This window comes from Oncorhynchus masou, chromosome 31 (assembly GCF_036934945.1).
Source record: "Oncorhynchus masou masou isolate Uvic2021 chromosome 31, UVic_Omas_1.1, whole genome shotgun sequence".
In the NCBI taxonomy this organism is placed as follows: domain Eukaryota; kingdom Metazoa; phylum Chordata; class Actinopteri; order Salmoniformes; family Salmonidae; genus Oncorhynchus; species Oncorhynchus masou.
Genome location: NC_088242.1, coordinates 85130058 through 85150680, shown reverse-complemented (window position 1 = coordinate 85150680; position 20623 = coordinate 85130058). Strand labels below are relative to the sequence as shown.

General features: G+C 42.6%; 1 protein-coding gene across 1 annotated transcript; it reads left to right on the top strand.

Moving 5' to 3' along the window:
• The first annotated feature begins 7119 nt into the window (after nucleotides 1–7119).
• Nucleotides 7120–13035, top strand: LOC135524624 (N-acetyllactosaminide beta-1,3-N-acetylglucosaminyltransferase 3-like). Its single transcript, XM_064952331.1, has 2 exons — nucleotides 7120–7249; nucleotides 11452–13035. Exon 2 carries the CDS (start codon nucleotides 11462–11464, stop codon nucleotides 12617–12619), a length of 1158 nt encoding a protein of 385 aa, XP_064808403.1. The 5' UTR covers nucleotides 7120–7249; nucleotides 11452–11461; the 3' UTR covers nucleotides 12620–13035.
• Nucleotides 13036–20623: the final 7588 nt, after the last annotated feature.

The window sequence follows — 20623 nt, the reverse complement described above, 5'->3', positions numbered from 1 at the left end:
AAAGAACAGACTGCCCACCCCAACTCATGCCCTGACCGACCATACTAAAACAGAGACAAAACAAAGGAACTAAGGTCAGAACGTGACAATACCCCCCCCTCCCCAAAGGTGTGGACTCCTGCCGCAAAACCTGAACCTATAGGGGAGGATCTGGGTGGGCGTCTGCTCTGGCGTCTGCTCTAGTCTTTCTCCGCCTCTTAACTCGCCTCTGTGGCCTCTTTAGAGCGGCCTTCGCCGCCGACCTCGGACTGGGGACCCTAGCAGCGGGTCCCGAACGGACAGGCGACTCCGGTAGCTCAGGGCAGACAGGCGACTCCGGCAGCTCAGGGCAGACGGGCAACTCCGGCAGCTCAGGGCAGACGGGCGACTCCGGCAGCTCAGGGCAGACGGCGACTCCGGCAGCTCAGGGCAGACGGCGACTCCGGCAGCTCAGGGCAGACGGGCGACTCCGGGCAGCTCAGGACAGACGGGCGACTCCGGCAGCTCAGGGCAGACGGGCGACTCCGGCAGCTCAGGGCAGACGGGCGACTCCGGCAGCTCAGGGCAGACGGGCGACTCCGGCAGCTCAGGACAGACGGGCGACTCCGGCAGCTCAGGACAGACGGGCGACTCCGGCAGCTCAGGACAGACGGGCGACTCCGGCAGCTCAGGACAGACGGGCGACTCCGGCAGCTCAGGACAGACGGGCGACTCTGGCAGCTCAGGACAGGCGGGAGCACTTGTAGGGAGGAGGCGGAGAGCCAGCCTGGTGCGGGGGGCTGCCACCGGAGGCCTGGTGCGTGGAAGAGGCACCGGATAGACCGGACCGTGGAGGCGCACTGGAGGTCTCGAGCACTGAGCCTGCACAATCCTACCTCCCCGTAGCCAGGCCAGTGCGGTGAGGTGGAATAGACTGCACTGGGCTGTGCTGGCGAACCGGGGACACCATGCATAGGGCTGATGCCATGTACCCCGGCCCGAGGAGACGCACTGGAGACCAGATGCGCTGAGCCGGCTTCATGGCACCTGGCTCGATGCCCACTCTAGCCCGGGCGATACGAGGCACTGCGATGTAACGCACCGGGCTATGCCTGCGCACTGGGGACACCATGCGCCTCACGGCATAACACGGTGCCTGCCCGGTCCACCTCTCTCCACGGTAAGTACGGGGAGTTGGCACAGGTCTCCTACTTGACTTCGCCACACTCCCTGTGTGCCCCCGCCCCAATAAAGTATTGGGGCTGCCTCTCTTCCCAGCCGCGCTGCCTTGCTAGCTCCTCATAATGCTGCCTCTCGGCTTTCGCTGCCTCCAGCTCTGCCTTGGGGCGCCGATATTCTCCCGACTGTACCCAGGGTCCCTTGCCATCCAAGATCTCCTCCCAAGTACAGGAGTCTTGAACCCGCTGCTCCTGGGTACCACGATGCTCGGTCCGGTTTTGGTGGGTGATTCTGTAACGGTTGTCTTTAACTCAGAACACTAAAGAACAAAGCAAATAAAGCGTCAACGAATTAAACAGTCCTGTACGGTGAATACACAAAACACAGAACATAAAAGAAATCAGCCACATCTCTAAGGTGAAACCAGGCTACCTAAGTAGTCTCAATCAGGGACATTGATTGACAGCTGCCTCTGATTGAGAACCATACCAGGCCAAACACAGAAATCCCAAATTATAGAAAAAAGAACAGACTGCCCACCCCAACTCACGCCCTGACCATACTAAAACAAAGACAAAACAAAGGAACTAAGGTCAGAACGTGACAGTGTCAGAGTAAAAGGTCTTAAAAGATGGATTTTTCTGGAGTTCCTTCACCTCGAATGGGCTGGGAGTCTACAAACTTACCCGATGCATGGAGTAAGTACAAACAGCATGTGGAGCTAATGTTCACGGGTACCCTGAAGGACAGAGGAGAAGAGGAAAAGTGCAGCTACCTGCTCCTCTGGATCGGTGAAAAGGGGTAAGATATTTACAATGCATGGACAGTTACCGAGGCTGAATCAAAGGTACTGAAAAATATACTACGATCGTTTTGAAGCATATGTTGCTCCGAAGAGCAATACGATTTTCGCTAGGTACAAATTCCATGAGAAAGTACAGGGAGCTAGCGAGTCTTTTGAACAGTTTGTGACAGAGCTGCGTCTGCTTGTGAAAGACTGTGATTGTGCAAACAAGGATGAGATGGTCAGGGACCGTATTGTATTTGGAATACACTCACCGCGAGTGAGAGAGAAACTTTTGAATGTTGGGTCTGAGGTAACGCTGGACAAAGCTATCGACATAGCCAGATCTCACGAGCTAGCACAGGCTCAGATGAAAAACATTTTGCGAGGCAGCATGTGCGCATTACGTGAACAAGCAGTGCGCAGTCAGGCAGACATAATAGCACACCTCTGATGCACAGAGAGCGCATTTTGCGACACAGATTCAAAACATGTGGATATTGTGGATACAAAGTGCATGGCGAACAAGGAAATTGCCCAGCTAAAGGAAAACAGTGTACTAAATGTGGAAAATGTTAAGGGTTGCATCAATCGAATCTGGTATCAGGATAAATGTGACATTGAGTCACCGATTGTATACTATGTACTTTTTATTAGCTAAGCAATAAGTAGTAAATGCAATATTCGTATATATGGGTTCGCTGTAACACCACGCAGGGTAGAACAGAGAACTGACTTGTTCCTGACAAAGATATTATAATATACTCTGACAGAAGTAATTCTTGCTTCCGAGCTGGCCTGTCACAGTGTAGAGACTGGGCGTGGTTTAAACTCACCCAGCCTATCGTTGATTGTTGGCACACAAGCTGGTCCCGGCCCCCTAGGCACTTCAGCGGTCAGTCGTTGTAGTTGTGTAGAATATCTATGCGCTCGTGCACTCAATACAGTTATCACACACCTGGCTCTTGTTATCTAACAAAAGACTGTTTGTTCCCTACACTACATTCTGTATGTGCCCCCAACAATTCATGATAGCTGCCTACACCCAAGGCCAGCCACAGCCTTTCCGCTAGTCACACCATGTTGCAAAATGTTGCTTTTAACATACACAGACACCCTCATGATAGGCCAAGCATATTTTCAATCCTCACAAAAATGGATTTCACTTTGCAAAAATGTGCAGAGCTTACTGTGGAAAAACAGTACACACCGTGAGTGAAGATGAAATGTCAATCAAAGAGTCAAACGCTGATGAACTGTTTATTAATTCAGTGACACAGAAAAGTCAAATATCAGAGACAGAGCAAGCCTTTGCTGACATTGAGATAGGAACACAAGGCACAAAGCTAAAGTTCAAACTAGACACTGGTGCACAAGTAAACATTATTCCTCTGAATAAGTACCACAGCTTGACATCTGAATGCAAGCTACAGCCGACCACGTGCAGACTGACTGGTTATGGTGTTGGACAGCTCCCAGTAAAAGGCACATGCACTTTCAAATGCAAATACAAAGAAAGTGACATGATGTTGGACTTTTATGTTGTTGACACTAGAGCACCTGCAGTGCTAGGTCTTAACTTCTTGCGTCGAGCAATCCCGGATCCGGGAATCTATTTATAGCCTCAAGCTCATTAGCATAACGCAACGTTAATTATTCATGAAAATCGCAAATGAAATGAAATAAATATATTTGCTCTCAAGCTTAGACTTTTGTTAACTACACTGTCATCTCAGATTTTCAAAATATGCTTTTCAACCATAGCTAAACAAGCATTTGTGTAAGAGTATTGATAGATAGCATAGCTATAAGCCTAGAATTCAGCCAGCAACATTTTCACAAAAACAAGAAAATCATTCAAATAAAATCATTTACCTTTGAAGAACTTCAGATGTTTTCAATGAGGAGACTCTCAGTTAGATAGCAAATGTTTTCAAAAAATACTATTTGTGTAGGACAAATCGCTCCGTTTTGTTCACGTTTGGCTATGAAAAAAAACCTGTATCCAGTTATAGCCTCAAGCTCATTAGCATAACGTAACGTTAACTATTTATGAAAATCGCAAATGAAATGAAATGAATGTGCTAGCTCTCAAGCTTAGCCTTTTCTTAACAACACTGTCATCTCAGATTTTCTAAATATGCTTTTGAACCATAGCAAAACAAGCATTTGTGTAAGAGTATTGATAGCTAGCGTAGCATTTAGCGGGCAACATTTGCACAAAAACCAGAAAAGGATTCAAATAAAATAATTTACCTTTGAAGAACTTCGGATGTTTTCAATGAGGAGACTCTCAGTTACATAGCAAATGTTCAGTTTTTCCGTTTTGTACATCACGTTTGGGTACCAAAAAAAAACGAAAATTCAGTCATCAAAACGGCGAACTGTTTTCCAAATTAACTCCATAATATCGACTGAAACACGGCAAATGCTGTTTAGAATCAATCCTCAAGGTGTTTTTCACATATCTCTTCATTGATATATCATTTGTGGATGTCTACTTTCTCCTCTGAATCGCTTTGAAAAAGACGTGCAGTTGAAGATGACGCACAAATTTCGACGGAGGACACCGGGCGGACACCTGGCAAATGTAGTCTCTTATGGTCAATCTTCCAATGATATGCCTACAAATACGTCACAATGCTGCAGACACCTTGGGGAAACGATAGATCGGGCAGGCTCATTCCTTGCGCATTCACAGCCATATAAGGAGACAATGAAAAACAGAGCCTCAAAAATCCTGCTCATTTCCTGTTTGAAGTTTCATCTTGGTTTCGCCTGAAGCATCAGTTCTGGGGCACTCACAGACAATATCTTTGCAGTTTTGGAAACGTCAGAGCGTTCTCTTTCCAAAGCTGTCAATTATATACATAGTCGAGCATCTTTTTGTGACAAAATATTGCGCTTAAACGGGCACATTTTTTTTATCCAATAATGAAATTGCGCCCCCATAGATGTAAACTGTTAAAGCATGTTTAGACATGGACCTCATCAAGCTAGTTTTATCAGTGACAGCACCAGTAGAGACAGACAATGTACTGGAGGAGTTTGCTGATGTTTTTACAGGAATAGGATTATTCCCAGGAGAATGTACCATTCACCTTGACCCAGACGCAACCCCTGTGGTCTAACCACCGAGAAAGATTCCCCTTGCTCTCTGTGCCTGTCTGAAGAAAGAGTTGGAGAGCATGGAGCAATCTGACATAGTCACCAAGGTTGCAGAACCGACTGACTGGGTAAACACGTTAGTGGTGGTGGAGAAACCACGCACAGGCAAGCTCCGAGTATGTCTCGACCCAAGAGACTTGAACAAGGCTATCAAAAGCCCCCATTATCCTTTACCGATGCTAGATGGCATCACATACAAGCCAGCGGGAGCACACTACTTCAGTGTCATGGACTACTGGGCTATCAGGCTACTGGGCTATCAAGCTCACAGAAGAGTCATCTAAGCTCACAACATTCAACACACTGTTTGGACGCTACAGGTTCCGTCACCTGCCTTTTGGGATTATCTCAGTTTCAGCGAAAGATTGACGAAGTGTACGAAGGCCTCGACGGAGTTGTGGCAATTGTAGACGACATCCTTGTCTATGGTCGAACCAAAGAGGAGCATGACAAAAACCTCTGCGCGATGCTGCAAAGGTCCCGTGAGAGAGGAGTCCGGCTCAACCCCGAGAAGAGCACAGTTGGTGCTACAGAGGTCAGCTACTTCGGACATCTTCTGACAGCGACTGGAATCAAGCCAGATGCACAGAATATCTTAGCCATTAAAGAAATGGAGCCACCAAAGAACCGTGCAAAGCTGGAAACAGTGCTTGGCATAGTCAACTACTTTGCCAAGTTTGCACCCAGCCTCTCCAATGCTAATGCACCCCTGCGCCAACTGATAAAGCAGTCCAGTGAGTTTCTCTGGGACAAGCAACATGACATTGCTTTCCAGAATGTGAAAGACTTGATCACGAGAGAACCAGGACCAATCCTTGCCTACTACGATCCCAACAAAGAGCTCAGAACTACAAGTGGACACGTCGAAGTATGGACTAGGTGCAGTGCTACTGCAAGAAGGAAAGCCCATCGGCTACGCTTCCAAATCTCTCACAGACTGTGAAATCAACTACGTTCAAATCGAAGAGGAGCTCTACAGCATTCTGTTCGGATGTAAACGTTTCCATCAGTACATATATGGATGACAAGTCATTGTGGAATCCGACCACAAGCCCGTGGAGTCAATTATGAGGAAACCACAGGCCGCAGCCCTACCAAGGCTACAGAGAATGATCCTTCAACAACAAAAATACGACTTCACAATCACTCACCGTCCAGGCAAAGACATCCCTGTCCAGACACACTCTCCAGGAAGTTTCTTACCTATAAGGACAGCAACCTCAGTGAAGGCATGGACATGCAAGTGCACACTGTGTATAGCAACTTACCAGTTAGTAACACAAAACTGAAGGAGATCCAAGCAGAAACAGAAAAGGATTCGCACCTCGCACAGCTGAGGAAAGTCATACAGGATGGATGGCCTGAGGAGAGCAGAAAATGCCCTCAGAGCGTCTCAGAATCCTGGAACCATCGTGATGAACTATCACAGATCAACGGAATAATTTTCAAAGGAGAGGAAATCATTATTCCTACCAGTCTCAGAGAAGAGATTTCGACAAAGATCCATGCTGGACACATGGTCATGGTCAGTTTGATCCTGGTTGGCGATACGTGAACATGCCAGTTATAGCTAGCTAATAAAGAGCTACATTAAGAAATATCCTATAGTACTGCATTTTATTATTTTGTACAAAGTGTGCAAAACAAGACATTCCCCACCCGACCAGACGGGGCTCATTGCCTGCTTAAATTATGCAGAAACAGGCAGCGTTTAGGTCATGTAATTCATTCTGTTGGAAAGGGGAGAAATTGTCCTTTACAATGGTATTGACATTACAGTTGATCTGCAAGTATTACGTTTTTGTGGTGCTAAAATAAGGGCAATTGTACGGACCAAGGCGATGTAGGAGTTTACGTTACACAGTATATCATTAATTGATGTATATCATTATTCAGTTTATCACAAATTGATGTAGCAATCGCAGATTGCCACCTTTAATTAATACACGACATTTCTCATAGTCTAAGGTTGGGACTTTGGTTGACGAAAGCGCTCAAAGCAGCAACATAAAATCTAACTGGCAGATAGAGGCCAATGCTCAGGGAGCAAGTGCACTTATAACACCTAGCGCTCACGAGCAAGTGTATTTCTAAACTGATTTCCTGAGCAAAGGACACACATGTTCGAGCGGTTCTGACAATAGGACGCAGGCAGAAAAGGTAATAGACAACGACTTTAATGTGCACTGGAAATATGGAGATATGCTTTTCTATGACTAGGAATGGGTTTTATACTGTAAGTTTATCATACTAGAAATACAGATTCCATATTTGTTCGTTTGTAGGCATATTTTATATTCGTCTAATAGCCCAATAATCTCGAAAAAGTCATTATTTGTGCCAGTTCAAAATTATACATGCGAACAAACAAATAAACTGCTTTTGGACGGTCCAATACAATTATAATAAAGTCATGCAGATCCTTAGGCTACCCAGAGAAAACTTGATGAATTAACAGCGCAATAGCTACTCGTGTATGAGACGTTTGTTTTATTTAGTGTGGCAAAGGCAAATGTGGTTATTATAAGAAAGTGTTAACCTATAAATTCACTGTTTGCTAAAATGTATTATAACAGCGAGTTACCACAGTCTCTGGTGGTTTTAAAACGGGCGTATTTTCAGATTGTGTATGATCTACTGGGACACTCTTATTCTGTTATTGTCAATGAAGGAAACACCTTCACCAACAACAGGATCTCTGACTCACTCAAATCGGTCAGTAGCTTATTAGGTATTTGTAATAATTGTAGTTCTACAAGTACTTGAACAGTGGGTGTGTAGACCTATTTTGTCTGTCAACATCTAGTCTTGGAAATCCCAGACCTATTTCAACAGCACTAAGTATGCATGTATGCAGCACTTTGTATGTCGAAACATTACCATTAAGCGAAATGACTTTTATACGTATTTTTCGGACGTTGACATCAAGTGTGTCTCAGGTGCTGAATGAAAGGTGAGAAGACATATTTTCTGGAATTCGTAAATATGTCTTATATGGACATACAAAAGGAACTATTTTCTGTACATTGAAAATATTTAATTTTCCGGATATTGAAAATACGTATTTTTCAGCCATTGATTGTATGGCCAAATTTCAACTGCTATATATTCTCAATGAAGTAAGCATTATGTCACAAGCATACTTTTCACGCCTCTTAATATGAAATAATAGCCAACTGAAGATTGCAACAAAATATTTGTTATTTCTCCTATTACATGCACTTATGCTAGATTTTTGAATTGCTTTGAAACTAGATGTTCAAAATACTTTTAAGGTACAGAATAAACCAGCAGACCACTTCAACTACAATAACTGTCACAGATAATCTTTTTTTTATTGCTATGACTGCGATATGTTGTGGTTTATCTACCTAAGTTGAATGCATTAGAGCACAGTAAAACACAGAAGAGTATAGTTCAGTATGGTACAGTACAGTACAGTTTAATTCATTAGAGTACAGTAAAGTACAGTACAGTAGGGTACAGAATAGTTTAATTTAGAGTATAGTGCAGTACGGTACTGTACAGTAGAGTTTAATTCAGTAGAGTACAGTTCAGTAGAGTACTTTAAAGTTAAGTAGGGTACAATACAGTACACTATACTTTACTGTACTCTAGTGTGCGCTACTGTATTGTACTGTACTTTTCTTTACTGTAATGTGTACTGTAATGTACTCTGCTGTGCTGTACTGGGCTGTCCAAACTAGTGAACCCTAGATGTCAATGATTGGTTTAGATTTGGTCCGGTTCGGACCAATGTTCGGTTAGCATTTTTTTTATCACTGAGCAAATTTCGGGGCTGAGGAGTGCAAACTTGAAAGTTGTGAAAATTCAATGCAACTTCCGGCGTGCGTTTACTGTGAACACTGAGGCTGTACCCACTTTAAGTTAGTTCTAACAGTGGTCATGTAGGCTACTGTGGATATTTGATCATAACGTAGGCCTACCATAGTGGCCTATCAACAAAAGCAATGGAGAAAATGCATCCCATAGCATTTTAACATGGAAATAGCTGTTCTATCGTTCAGCCTACAGTAGCAGCCAATGTGTGGTGTTCAATGTAGGCCTACATTCCATGAGACTTTTTGAAGAAAAACATGCAGGGCTTGACATTAACCTGTTTATCCACTTGTCCTTCAGACAAGGACGTGACTGAAAATATTGTGTTGTTTGATGCAAGAAACCACTTTACAAAATAAAATTCTTCATTAGTTCCATACCATTATTAAAGAGAATCAGACAAATTATGCTACCCTCTGCCTATTGGCTACTTAGCTTATTCACGCATGTCTCAATAGACAACACTTCCTCTTTAAGACCAAAAAAATCTCTTTACCAAATATGTCTAGAAATGACACGTTTTGTGCTCTTGTAAGAAGCCATCACTCCCCCATTGCTGACTACAAATGATCTATACCTGGGCTAATAACTCATTAACTAGCAAAGGTTATGAGGAAATGTACAAATGTGCACACGTCGCTACATGTAGCTCTCACTTTGATCTCAAAACAAGCACATCTACTCACAACCACTCATGCTGTAAAAACAGTCCAGTTCAAAGTGAATGGCACAGATCCATACAGTGCATTCAATATGTATTCAGACCCCTTCCCTTGTTACATTGCAGCCTTATTCTAAAATGGATCAAATATTTTTTTCCCCTCATCAATCTACACACAATACCCCACAATGACAAAGCAAAAACAGGTTTTTAGAAATGTTTTGTTAATTTATAATAATAAAAAACATTTCAAAAATACCTTATTTACATAAGTATTCAGACCCTTTGCTATGAGACACGAAATTGAGCTCAGGTGCATCCTGTTTCCATTGATCATTCTTGAGCTGTTTCTACAACTTGTTTTGAGTCCACCTGTGGTAAATTAAATTGATTGGACATGATTTGGAAAGGCACACACCTGTCTATATAAGGTCCCACGGTGAACAGTGCATGTCAGAGCAAAAACCAAGCCATGAGGTCGAAGGAATTGTCCGTAGACCCCAAATGTATGCCGGACCGGATGTCTGTGGACGTCTCGGAAAGTCTATGATTGGTTCAAATCAATGTCCTTGGGTTATTGATGCGGCAGGCAACCTGTCTGCATTGGTGGAAAAAGTAGTCAATTATCATACTTGAGCAAAAGTAAATGCTATACATCAAATTCATTATATCAAGCAAACCAGATGGCACAATTTCGTTTTTTACATTTATTTATTTATAGACAGACAGGGTCAGTATTTGTGTTTAGTGAGTCCTCCAGATCAGAGGCAGTAGGGATGACAACGTGTTATATTGATAGATTTGTGAATTGGACCATAATTATGTCCTGCCTGAGCATTCAAAATGTAACAAGTACTTTTTGGTGTCAGGGAAAATGTATGGGTATACATATCCCCATTAGCCGACGCCACTGGGATCCGACACATAACAAAAAATACTTTACAATTTACATACACTACCATTCAAAAGTTTGGGATCACTTAGAAATGTCCTTGTTTTTGAAAAAAAGCACTTTTTTGTCCATTAAAATAACATCAAATTGATCAGAAATACAGTGTAGACATTGTTAATGTTGTAAATGACTAATGTAGCTGGAAATGGCTCATTCTTTATGGAATATCTACATAGGAGTACAGAGTCCCATTATCAGCAACCGTCACTCCTTTGTTCCAATGCCACATTGTTAGCTAGTCCAAGTTTATAATTTTAAAAGGCTAATTGATGATTAGACAATCCTTTTGCAATTATGTTAGCACAGCTGAAATCTGTCAGTCTGATTAAAGAAACAATAAAACTGGCCTTTAGACGAGTTGAGTATCTGCAGCATCAGCATTTGTGGGTTCGATTACAGGCTCAAAATGGCCAGAAAGAAATAACTTTCTCTGAAACTTGTCAGTCTATTCTTGTTCTGAGAAATGAAGGCTATTCCATGCGAGAAATTGTCAAGACACTGAGGATTACATACAACGATGTGTACTACTCCCTTCACAGAACAGCGCAAACGGGCTCTAACCAACATAAAAAGAGGAGAGGGAGGCCCCAGTGCACAATTGAGCAAGATGACAACTACATTATAGTGTCTAGTTTGAGAAACAGACGCCTCACAAGTCCTCAACTGGCAGCTTCAGTAAATAGTACCTTCAAAACACTAGTCTCAACATCAACAGTGAAGAGGTGACTACAGGATGCTAGCTTGTTGTTAAACAAGTTTTCTGCCAGTCTGCAATTTAACCTCATAGTCAGAGTGCTGGAGTATTGAGCCAAAACAACAACAATATGTGTCACTGTTCCAGTAATTACAGAGGGTACTTAATCTCTGGCCCATTTTGTACCTTTAATGCCTTGTTTTTTCTCATTACAGAGCAACAAAAATGAGAAGGTCGTCTCGTTTGCTTGAGTCAACAGCTTTACTTGTGATCAGCATTCTGTGCTTGGTCATAATTTTTATTAAAGAGGACATTCGTCCTAAAAAACCCGCAAACCATTTCCAGATAAACAGGAGGGAATCAGCCTATCAAAACAGACCTCAGAAACCAACCAGTGAGAGCGCAGGTGTTTCTACCTGGGGCCATTGTGAACGGAATGAGTCTGCGGCCAATGTGTCAGGGTTTTCCTCTCTGCCAGTTCACATCCAAGACTTCCTTTTCTATCGTCACTGCCGCCACTTCCCAATGCTGCTGGATGTACCTGATAAATGTGGAGGCCCTCACAAGTCTGCTGACGTCTTTCTTCTGCTGGTCATAAAAAGCTCACCTGCGAATTATGACCGCCGTGAGGTACTACGGAAAACCTGGGCCAAGGAGAGACTGCAGAATGGAGTCTGGATTCACAGGATTTTTCTCTCGGGAACAACAGGCACAGGCTTTGAGAAGAGCAAGCTAAATAAGCTTCTACGCCTGGAGAACCGTGAGCATAATGACATCTTGCAGTGGGACTTCAACGACTCCTTCTTCAATCTCACCCTGAAGCAGATTTTGTTCTTAGAATGGATGGACAAGAACTGCCGCCAGGCCCGATTCCTCCTCAACGGTGACGATGATATCTTCGCCAACACAGATAACATGGTGGACTACCTTCAGAGTCTAAAAGACAATGGTGACAAGCACCTTTTTGCAGGTCATCTAATCCGCTATGTAGGACCCATTAGAGAGTCAGGGAGCAAATACTATGTCCCAGTCCAGGTTCAAGAGTCAGACTCATATCCCCCTTACTGTGGGGGAGGGGGCTTCCTGCTCTCTGGAAACACAGCTATGGTCATTTACAAAATGACCCATACCATTCCCATTTTGCCAATTGATGATGTCTACATGGGAATGTGTCTGGAAAAGGCTGGTCTTGGGCCAGAGTCCCATTTCGGAGTAAGGACTGCTGGACTTCATGTCCCCTCCCAAAACGTGGACACTTACGATCCTTGTTATTACAGGGAAATCATTTTAGTACACAGATTTCTGCCTCATCAGATATATATTATGTGGCACGGAATACATGACCCTAACTTGAGATGTAGTAATTCGCAAGGTTCTCTTTAGCCATCTGTCCTGTTGAAATCAGTTGCCTGTTGAGGTTTGTTTTTCCAGTCTTTTTTTTCCAAACATGTGTGATGTCTGAAAGTTGTTTTTGTTGTTGTAAATACAAACTAATTTTAAGATGTAAATTATGGGATTGATTGCTTCTTCTGTGTATGTACATAGAAATGATCAAAGTTTATATAATGTATTGTTTTAAGTCAGTATCACTTCTTTCTATTTCATAAATGAAAACATGCATATTAAAAAATCTATATGATATTGATTCTATATCAAACGCTAATAAAATAAAATGCATCTTTGATTTTTGCCATGTGTATGGCTTTAGCTCGTTCTGGCGATTGTTGTTAAGTAAATGAGGTAAATATTATTGAGTATATGTATATGTTTATAAAGTATATGTTTTTATTGTTCATTAACCCACCGGACCACAAATAAGCCATATTTCACAATAATTTCCACTGCAGATCACCATAATCAATGGATTTCATGAATTCATATTTTATTTAACCAGGCAAGTCAGTTCTTATTTACAATGACAGCCTTCCCCAGCCAAACCCAGATGACGCTGGGCAAATTATGCGCTGCCCTATAGGACTCACAATCAAGGCTGGATGTGATACCTCTGCGCCACTCGGGAGCCTACTCAGAATCTGTCATCCTTTTCTCTTCAGTACTTCAGCTGTAGCCACACATTTTAACATTTATAGTATGAAAGTAATACTATTATTACATAAACCAAGTAGAGACATGGGACGGCAGGTAACCTAGTGGTTAGAGCATTGGGCCAGTAAACAAAAGGTTGCTGGATTGAATCCCTGAGCTGACGAGGTAAGAATCTGTTGTTCTGCCCCTGAACAAGGCAGTTAACCCACTGTTCCCCGGTAGGCTGTCATTGTAAATAAGAATCTGTTCTTAACAGACTTGCCTAGTTAAATAAAACAACTTTTGGAAGCATACAAACAACATTCTGTTATTACAAGTGCCTGATACTGTATTGGCAAAGGGGGTACTTAGTCATTTGTTCAACTGAAATGTGTCTTCCACATTTACCCCAACCCCTCTGAATCAGAGAGGTGCGGGGGGCTGCCTTAATCGACAATGCCCGGGGAAATATTTTTACTTAAGAACTTTACACCACTGCTTAAGTAGTACTTTAAAGAATTTGTACTTAAGTAAAAATATTTTGAAGTACTAAAGTAGTTTTTTGGGGTTTCTGTACTTCACTTTACTATTTATATTTTTGACAAATTTTACTTAATTCCTAAAGAAACTAATGACATTTTTACTCCTTACATTTTCCCTGACATCCAAAAGTTACGTTTTGGATGCTTAGCAGGACAGAAAATGGTCCAATTCACACACTTATCAACTGAACCTCTATGGTCATTCTTACTGCCTCTGATCTGGTGCACTCACTAAACACAAATTCATAATCTGTAAATAATGTCTGACTGTTGGAGCATATCCGGAAATTTAAAAAACAAGAAAATTGTACCGTCTGGTTTGCTTATTAATACAAGGAATTTTAAATTATTCATACTTTTACTCTTGATACTTAGGTATATTTAAAACCAAATGCTTTTACACTTTTACTCAAGTAGTCATTTCCTGGGTGACTCACTTTTACTTGAGTCATTTTCTAATAAGGTATCTTTACTTTTACTCAGGTATGACAGTTGGGTACTTTTTCCACCACTGTACTTATGTAGTTTTTTTGGGTATCTTGACTTGACTTGACTATTTATATTTTTGCCAACTTTAACTTCACTACATTCCTAAAGAAAATAATGTACTTATTGTGAGCGGACCAAGTAATTTGGTGTTACTCTAAAGCGGAAAGTTGGAATAAATGAGTCAGGTGTAGGTTTTCTTAACTGAACAAAGTTCTCTATTGAGGGATTTCTTTCAACTCAAACACTCCAACACAATCAATGATGATCTTCCACGGAAAACATAAATCTTCTTCTTTTCACAAAAAAGGAACACAAGACGAGTGTCTTTAAACTAGGACATAAATCACGTATTTATCACCATCTTAATGCTTAGCTCGTGGATAGCTCCCCTCTCGTAGTGGCCTCCCCCCAGAGGTAGTTTGTCTTCTTTTCTCCTTCCGAAAGGTACGTCTTCCCCTTTAGAGGAGCAAACACTCTTTTCTTTCTTTTTCCTCCTTCACTGACGGTTCCCTCCTCTCTCTTGTAGGGGAAAGAGAATCGGTCATTAGTGCCGTCAGCTGTGCTTAATTGCCTCTAATCACCTCATCCCGTCAGTTGAGGATGCCTGGTTATTCTTTAAAAGTAACTTCCTCACCATTTTAGATAAGCATGCTCCGTTCAAAAAATGCAGAACTAAGAACAGATATAGCCCTTGGTTCACTCCAGACCTGACTGCCCTCGACCAGCACAAAAACATCTTGTGGCAGACTGCAATAGCATCGAATAGTCCCCGTGATATGCAACTGTTCAGGGAAGTCAGGAACCAATGCACTCAGTCAGTCAGGAAAGCTAAGGCCAGCTTCTTCAGGCAGAAATTTGCATCCTATAGCTCCAACTCCAAAAAGTTCTGGGACACTGAAGTCCATGGAGAACAAGAGCACCTCTTCCCAGCTGCCCACTGCACTGAGACTAGGTAACACGGTCACCACCGATAAATCCATGATTATCGAAAACTTCAACAAGCATTTCTCAACGGCCGGCCATGCCTTCCGCCTGGCTACTCCAACCTCGGCCAACAGCTCCGCCCCCCCGCAGCTACTCGCCCAAGCCTCTCCAGGTTCTCCTTTACCCAAATCCAGATAGCAGATGTTCTGAAAGAGCTGCAAAACCTGGACCCGTACAAACCAGCTGGGCTTGAAAATCTGGACCCTCTATTTCTGAAACTATCCGCCGCCATTGTCGCAACCCCTATTACCAGCCTGTTCAACCTCTCTTTCATATCGTCTGAGATCCCAAGGATTGGAAAGCTGCCGCAGTCATCCCCCTCTTCAAAGGGGGAGACACCCTGGACCCAAACTGTTACAGACCTACAGTGCCTTGCGAAAGTATTCGGCCCCCTTGAACTTTGCGACCTTTTGCCACATTTCAGGCTTCAAACATAAAGATATAAAACTGTATTTTTTTGTGAAGAATCAACAACAAGTGGGACACAATCATGAAGTGGAAAGACATTTATTGGATATTTCAAACTTTTTTAACAAATCAAAAACTGAAAAATTGGGCGTGCAAAATTATTCAGCCCCCTTAAGTTAATACTTTGTAGCGCCACCTTTTGCTGCGATTACAGCTGTAAGTCACTTGGGGTATGTCTCTGTCAGTTTTGCACATCGAGAGACTGACATTGTTTCCCATTCCTCCTTGCAAAACAGCTCGAGCTCAGTGAGGTTGGATGGAGAGCATTTGTGAACAGCAGTTTTCAGTTCTTTCCACAGATTCCCGATTGGATTCAGGTCTGGACTTTGACTTGGCCATTCTAACACCTGGATATGTTTATTTTTGAACCATTCCATTGTAGATTTTGCTTTATGTTTTGGATCATTGTCTTGTTGGATGACAAATCTCCGTCCCAGTCTCAGGTCTTTTGCAGACTCCATCAGGTTTTCTTCCAGAATGGTCCTGTATTTGGCTCCATCCATCTTCCCATCAATTTTAACCATCTTCCCTGTCCCTGCTGAAGAAAAGCAGGCCCAAACCATGATGCTGCCACCACCATGTTTGACAGTGGAGATGGTGTGTTCAGGGTGATGAGCTGTGTTGCTTTTACGCCAAACATAACGTTTTGCATTGTTGCCAAAAAGTTCAATTTTGGTTTCATTTGACCAGAGCACCTTCTTCCACATGTTTGGTGTGTCTCCCAGGTGGCTTGTGGCAAACTTTAAATGACACTTTTTATGGATATCTTTAAGAAATGGCTTTCTTCTTGCCACTCTTCCATAAAGGCCAGATTTGTGCAATATACGACTGATTGTTGTCCTATGGACAGAGTCTCCCACCTCAGCTGTAGATCTCTGCAGTTCATCCAGAGTGATCTTGGACCTCTTGGCTGCATCTCTGATCAGTCTTCTCCTTGTATGAGCTGAAAGTTTAGAGGGACGGCAAGGTCATAGATTTGCAGTGGTCTAATACTCCTTCCATTTCAATATTATTGCTTGCACAGTGCTCCTTGGGATGTTTAAAGCTTGGGAAATATTTTTGTATCCAAATCCGGCTTTAAACTTCTTCACAACAGTATCTCGGACCTGCCTGGTGTGTTCCTTGTTCTTCATGATGCTCTCTGCGCTTTTAACGGACCTCTGAGACTATCACAGTGCAGGTGCATTTATACAGAGACTTGATTACACACAGGTGGATTGTATTTATCATCATTAGTCATTTAGGTCAACATTGGATCATTCAGAGATCATCACTGAACTTCTGGAGAGAGTTTGCTGCACTGAAAGTAAAAGGGGCTGAATAATTTTGCACGCCCAATTTTTCAGTTTTTGATTTGTTAAAAAAGTTTGAAATATCCACTAAATGTCTTTCCACTTCATGATTGTGTCCCACTTGTTGTTGATTCTTCACAAAAAAATACAGTTTTATATCTTTATGTTTGAAGCCTGAAATGTGGCAAAAGGTCGCAAAGTTCAAGGGGGCCGAATACTTTCGCAAGGCACTGTATATCCATCCTGCCCTGCCTATCTAAGGTCTTCGAAAGCCAAGTCAACAAACAGGTCACTGACCATCTTGAATCACACCGTACCCTCTCCGCTGTGCAATCTGGTTTCCAAGCCGGTCACGGGTGCACCTCAGCCACGCTCTAGGTACTAAACGATATCATAACGGCCATTGATAAAAGACAGTACTGTGCAGCCGTCTTCATCGACCTTGCCAAGGCTTTCGACTCTGTCAATCACCATATTCTTATCGGCAGACTCAGTAGCCTTGGTTTTTCTGAGGACTGCCTTGCCTGGTTCACCAATTACTTTGCAGACAGAGTGCAGTGTGTCAAATCGGAGGGCATGCTGTCCGGTCCTCTGGCAGTCTCTATGGGGGTGCCACAGGGTTCAATTCTCGGGCCGACTCTTTTCTCTATATATATCAATGATGTTACTCTTGCTGTAGGCGATTCCCTGATCCACCTCTACGCAGACGACACCATTCTATATACTTCCGGCCCGTCCTTGGACACTGTGCTATCTAACCTCCAAACGAGCTTCAATGCCATACAACACTCCTTCCGTGGCCTCCAACTGCTCTTAAACGCTAGTAAAACCAAATGTATGCTTTTCAACCGTTCGCTGCCTGCAGCTGCAGGCCTGACTAGTATCACCACCCTGGATGGTTCCGACCTTGAATATGTGGACATCTATAAGTACCTAGGTGTCTGGCTAGACTGTAAACTCTCCTTCCAGACTCATATCAAACATCTCCAATTGAAAATCAAATTCAGAGTCGGCTTTCTATTCCGCAACAAAGTCTCCTTCACTCATGCCGCCAAACTTACCCTAGTAAAACTGACTATCCTACCGATCCTCGACTTCGGCAACGTCATCTACAAAATAGCTTCCAACACTCTACTCAGCAAACTGGATGCAGTTTATCACAGTGCCATCCGTTTTGTCACTAAAGCACCTTATACCACCCACCGCTGCGACTTGTATGCTCTAGTCGGCTGGCCCTCGCTACATATTCGTCGCCAGACCTACTGGTTCCAGGTCATCTACAAGTCCATGCTAGGTAAATCTCCGCCTTATCTCAGTTCACTGGTCACGATGGCAACACCCACCCATAGCATGCTCTCCAGCAGGTGTATCTCACTGATCATCCCTAAAGCCAACACCTCATTTGGCCGCCTTTCATTCCAGTTCTCTGCTGCCTGTGACTGGAACGAATTGCAGAATTTGCTGAAGTTGGAGACTTTTATCTCCCTCACCAACTTCAAACATCTGATATCTGAGCAGCTAACCGATCGCTGCAGCTGTACAAAGTCTTATCGGTAAATAGCCCACCCAATTTTACCTACCTCATCTCCATACTGTTTTTATTTATTTACTTTTCTGCTCTTTTGCACATCAATATCTCTACCTGTACATGACCATCTGATCATTTATCACTCCAGTGTTAATCTGCAAAATTGTAATTTGCCTACCTCCTCATGCCTTTTGCACACAATGTATATAGACCCTTTTTTTCAACTGTGTTATTGACTTGTTTATTGTTTACTCAATGTGTAACTCTGTGTTGTCTGTTCACACTGCTATGCCTTATCTTGGCCAGGTCGCAGTTGCAAATGAGAACTTGTTCTCAACTAGCCTACCTGGTTAAATAAAGGTTAAATAAAAAAAAATAAAAAAAAAAACTCACATTTCTGGCTGGGCTACTATCCGTGAGCCCAGCCTGCCCTCTGTTGGTCCTTCTACATTATTTAATTCTTACATTTTCCCTGACACCCTAAAGTACTCGTTACATTTTGACAGGAAAATGGTCCAATTCATACAATTATCAAAAGAACATCCCTGGTCATCCCTACTGCCTCTGATCTGCCGGACTCACTAAACACAAATGCTTTGGAATGTGAGTTTTGGAATGTGCCCCCGGCTATCCATCAATAAAAATATAAATAAATCAATTGTGCTGCCTGGTTTGCTTAATATAAGGAATTTGAAATTGTTCATACTTTTACTTTTGAGACTTAAGTACATTTGAGCAATTCCATTTACTTTTGGCAGTTAAGTATATTTAAAACCAAATACTTTTAGACTTTTACTCATTTAATATTTTACTGGGTGACTTTCACTTTTACTTGAGTCATTTTCTATTAAGGTATCTTTACTTTTACTCAAGAATGACAATTGAGTGCTTTTTCCACCACTGCTTCTCTTACACTACTTTTGTAAATGTAATTTGCATTTTAAAACCACAAGTATGTAGGTGACTCACTCAAGTCATGTTCCAGTCCAGAGATCAATCAAAAAACGTTTTACCATCTGTATGTGTTGTAGAGTTTGTTGGAAACAAACATGTTTTTTAAGTCCTTTATGTTTTCTAAATGCCTTGATGGTCATAGTGCTCTCTAAGGCTTTCCAAGAACTCATTAAACAGGACATTTACTGTTGTTCATTAACCTTCATACTACCGACGGAGGTCATTCTGTCCCCAAAGGCATATATTGTTTTTAATCAAAGGCCAAAGGTGGTGTCATGACGTTGGCCTGGGGGGTAGGTTTATGACAGTCATAAATACCTCTTCCCCCTTTTTCCTCTCTCTACCCTACTGAGGTTACATTTGGCCCGCCCTGTGAAGGCACATGGGCTACAAAACTTTTCAAACACGCCCTCCTCTCCCTTCCTATATAAGCCCTTGACGACAATAGAACTTCCTATTCCGAGGATGTGAGGACGACGGTCTGATGTCAGAATGGTTCAGATAATAACTACAGAACGTAGCCAACATCAGCGTGAGCTTGGTTGCGAATGGTATGAACTTTGAACTCTTATTCACTATAGAAGTGATAGCTCCTAGCCGTTGAGTTAGCAAACTATCAAAGGAGGTGGTCACCACTCCTCCGCTAATTAGTGAACCTCCACCCATAAAAGGATTGATCTCTGACCTCAGCAGCGATACCAACCCTAATTATACCATTAGCGAAAAAACAGCAGAAATTGCGAACGCTCTGCAAAATCAACCATCAAACACAGGCTTTGTGACGGTTCTACCCACTTTTGCACCGATGTATCGCCATAAAAAAGTGGCATCGGTCCAATACCACAGTGAACAGCTGAAGCACGTGCCAGACATGGCTAACATGAGGGGACAGGTGGAGAGAACTGAGCAACTAAGATGGCATAGCAGTTCAGACGTCTATTGTCCTCGTCTTGTCATGTCCCGTATATATATATATATATATATATATATATATTTACAACTTTTTTCATACATTTTTTTTTTTAAATTTTCCATAAACTCATCTTCAAAACACTCTCCTGCAACCCGCCTCACCAATTTATATTTATAAAAAAGTATTATTTAC

Bases quoted from the DNA above. Each gene is read 5' to 3' on its own strand.
- LOC135524624 (XM_064952331.1), top strand. From the start codon at position 11,462: ATGAGAAGGTCGTCTCGTTTGCTTGAGTCAACAGCTTTACTTGTGATC.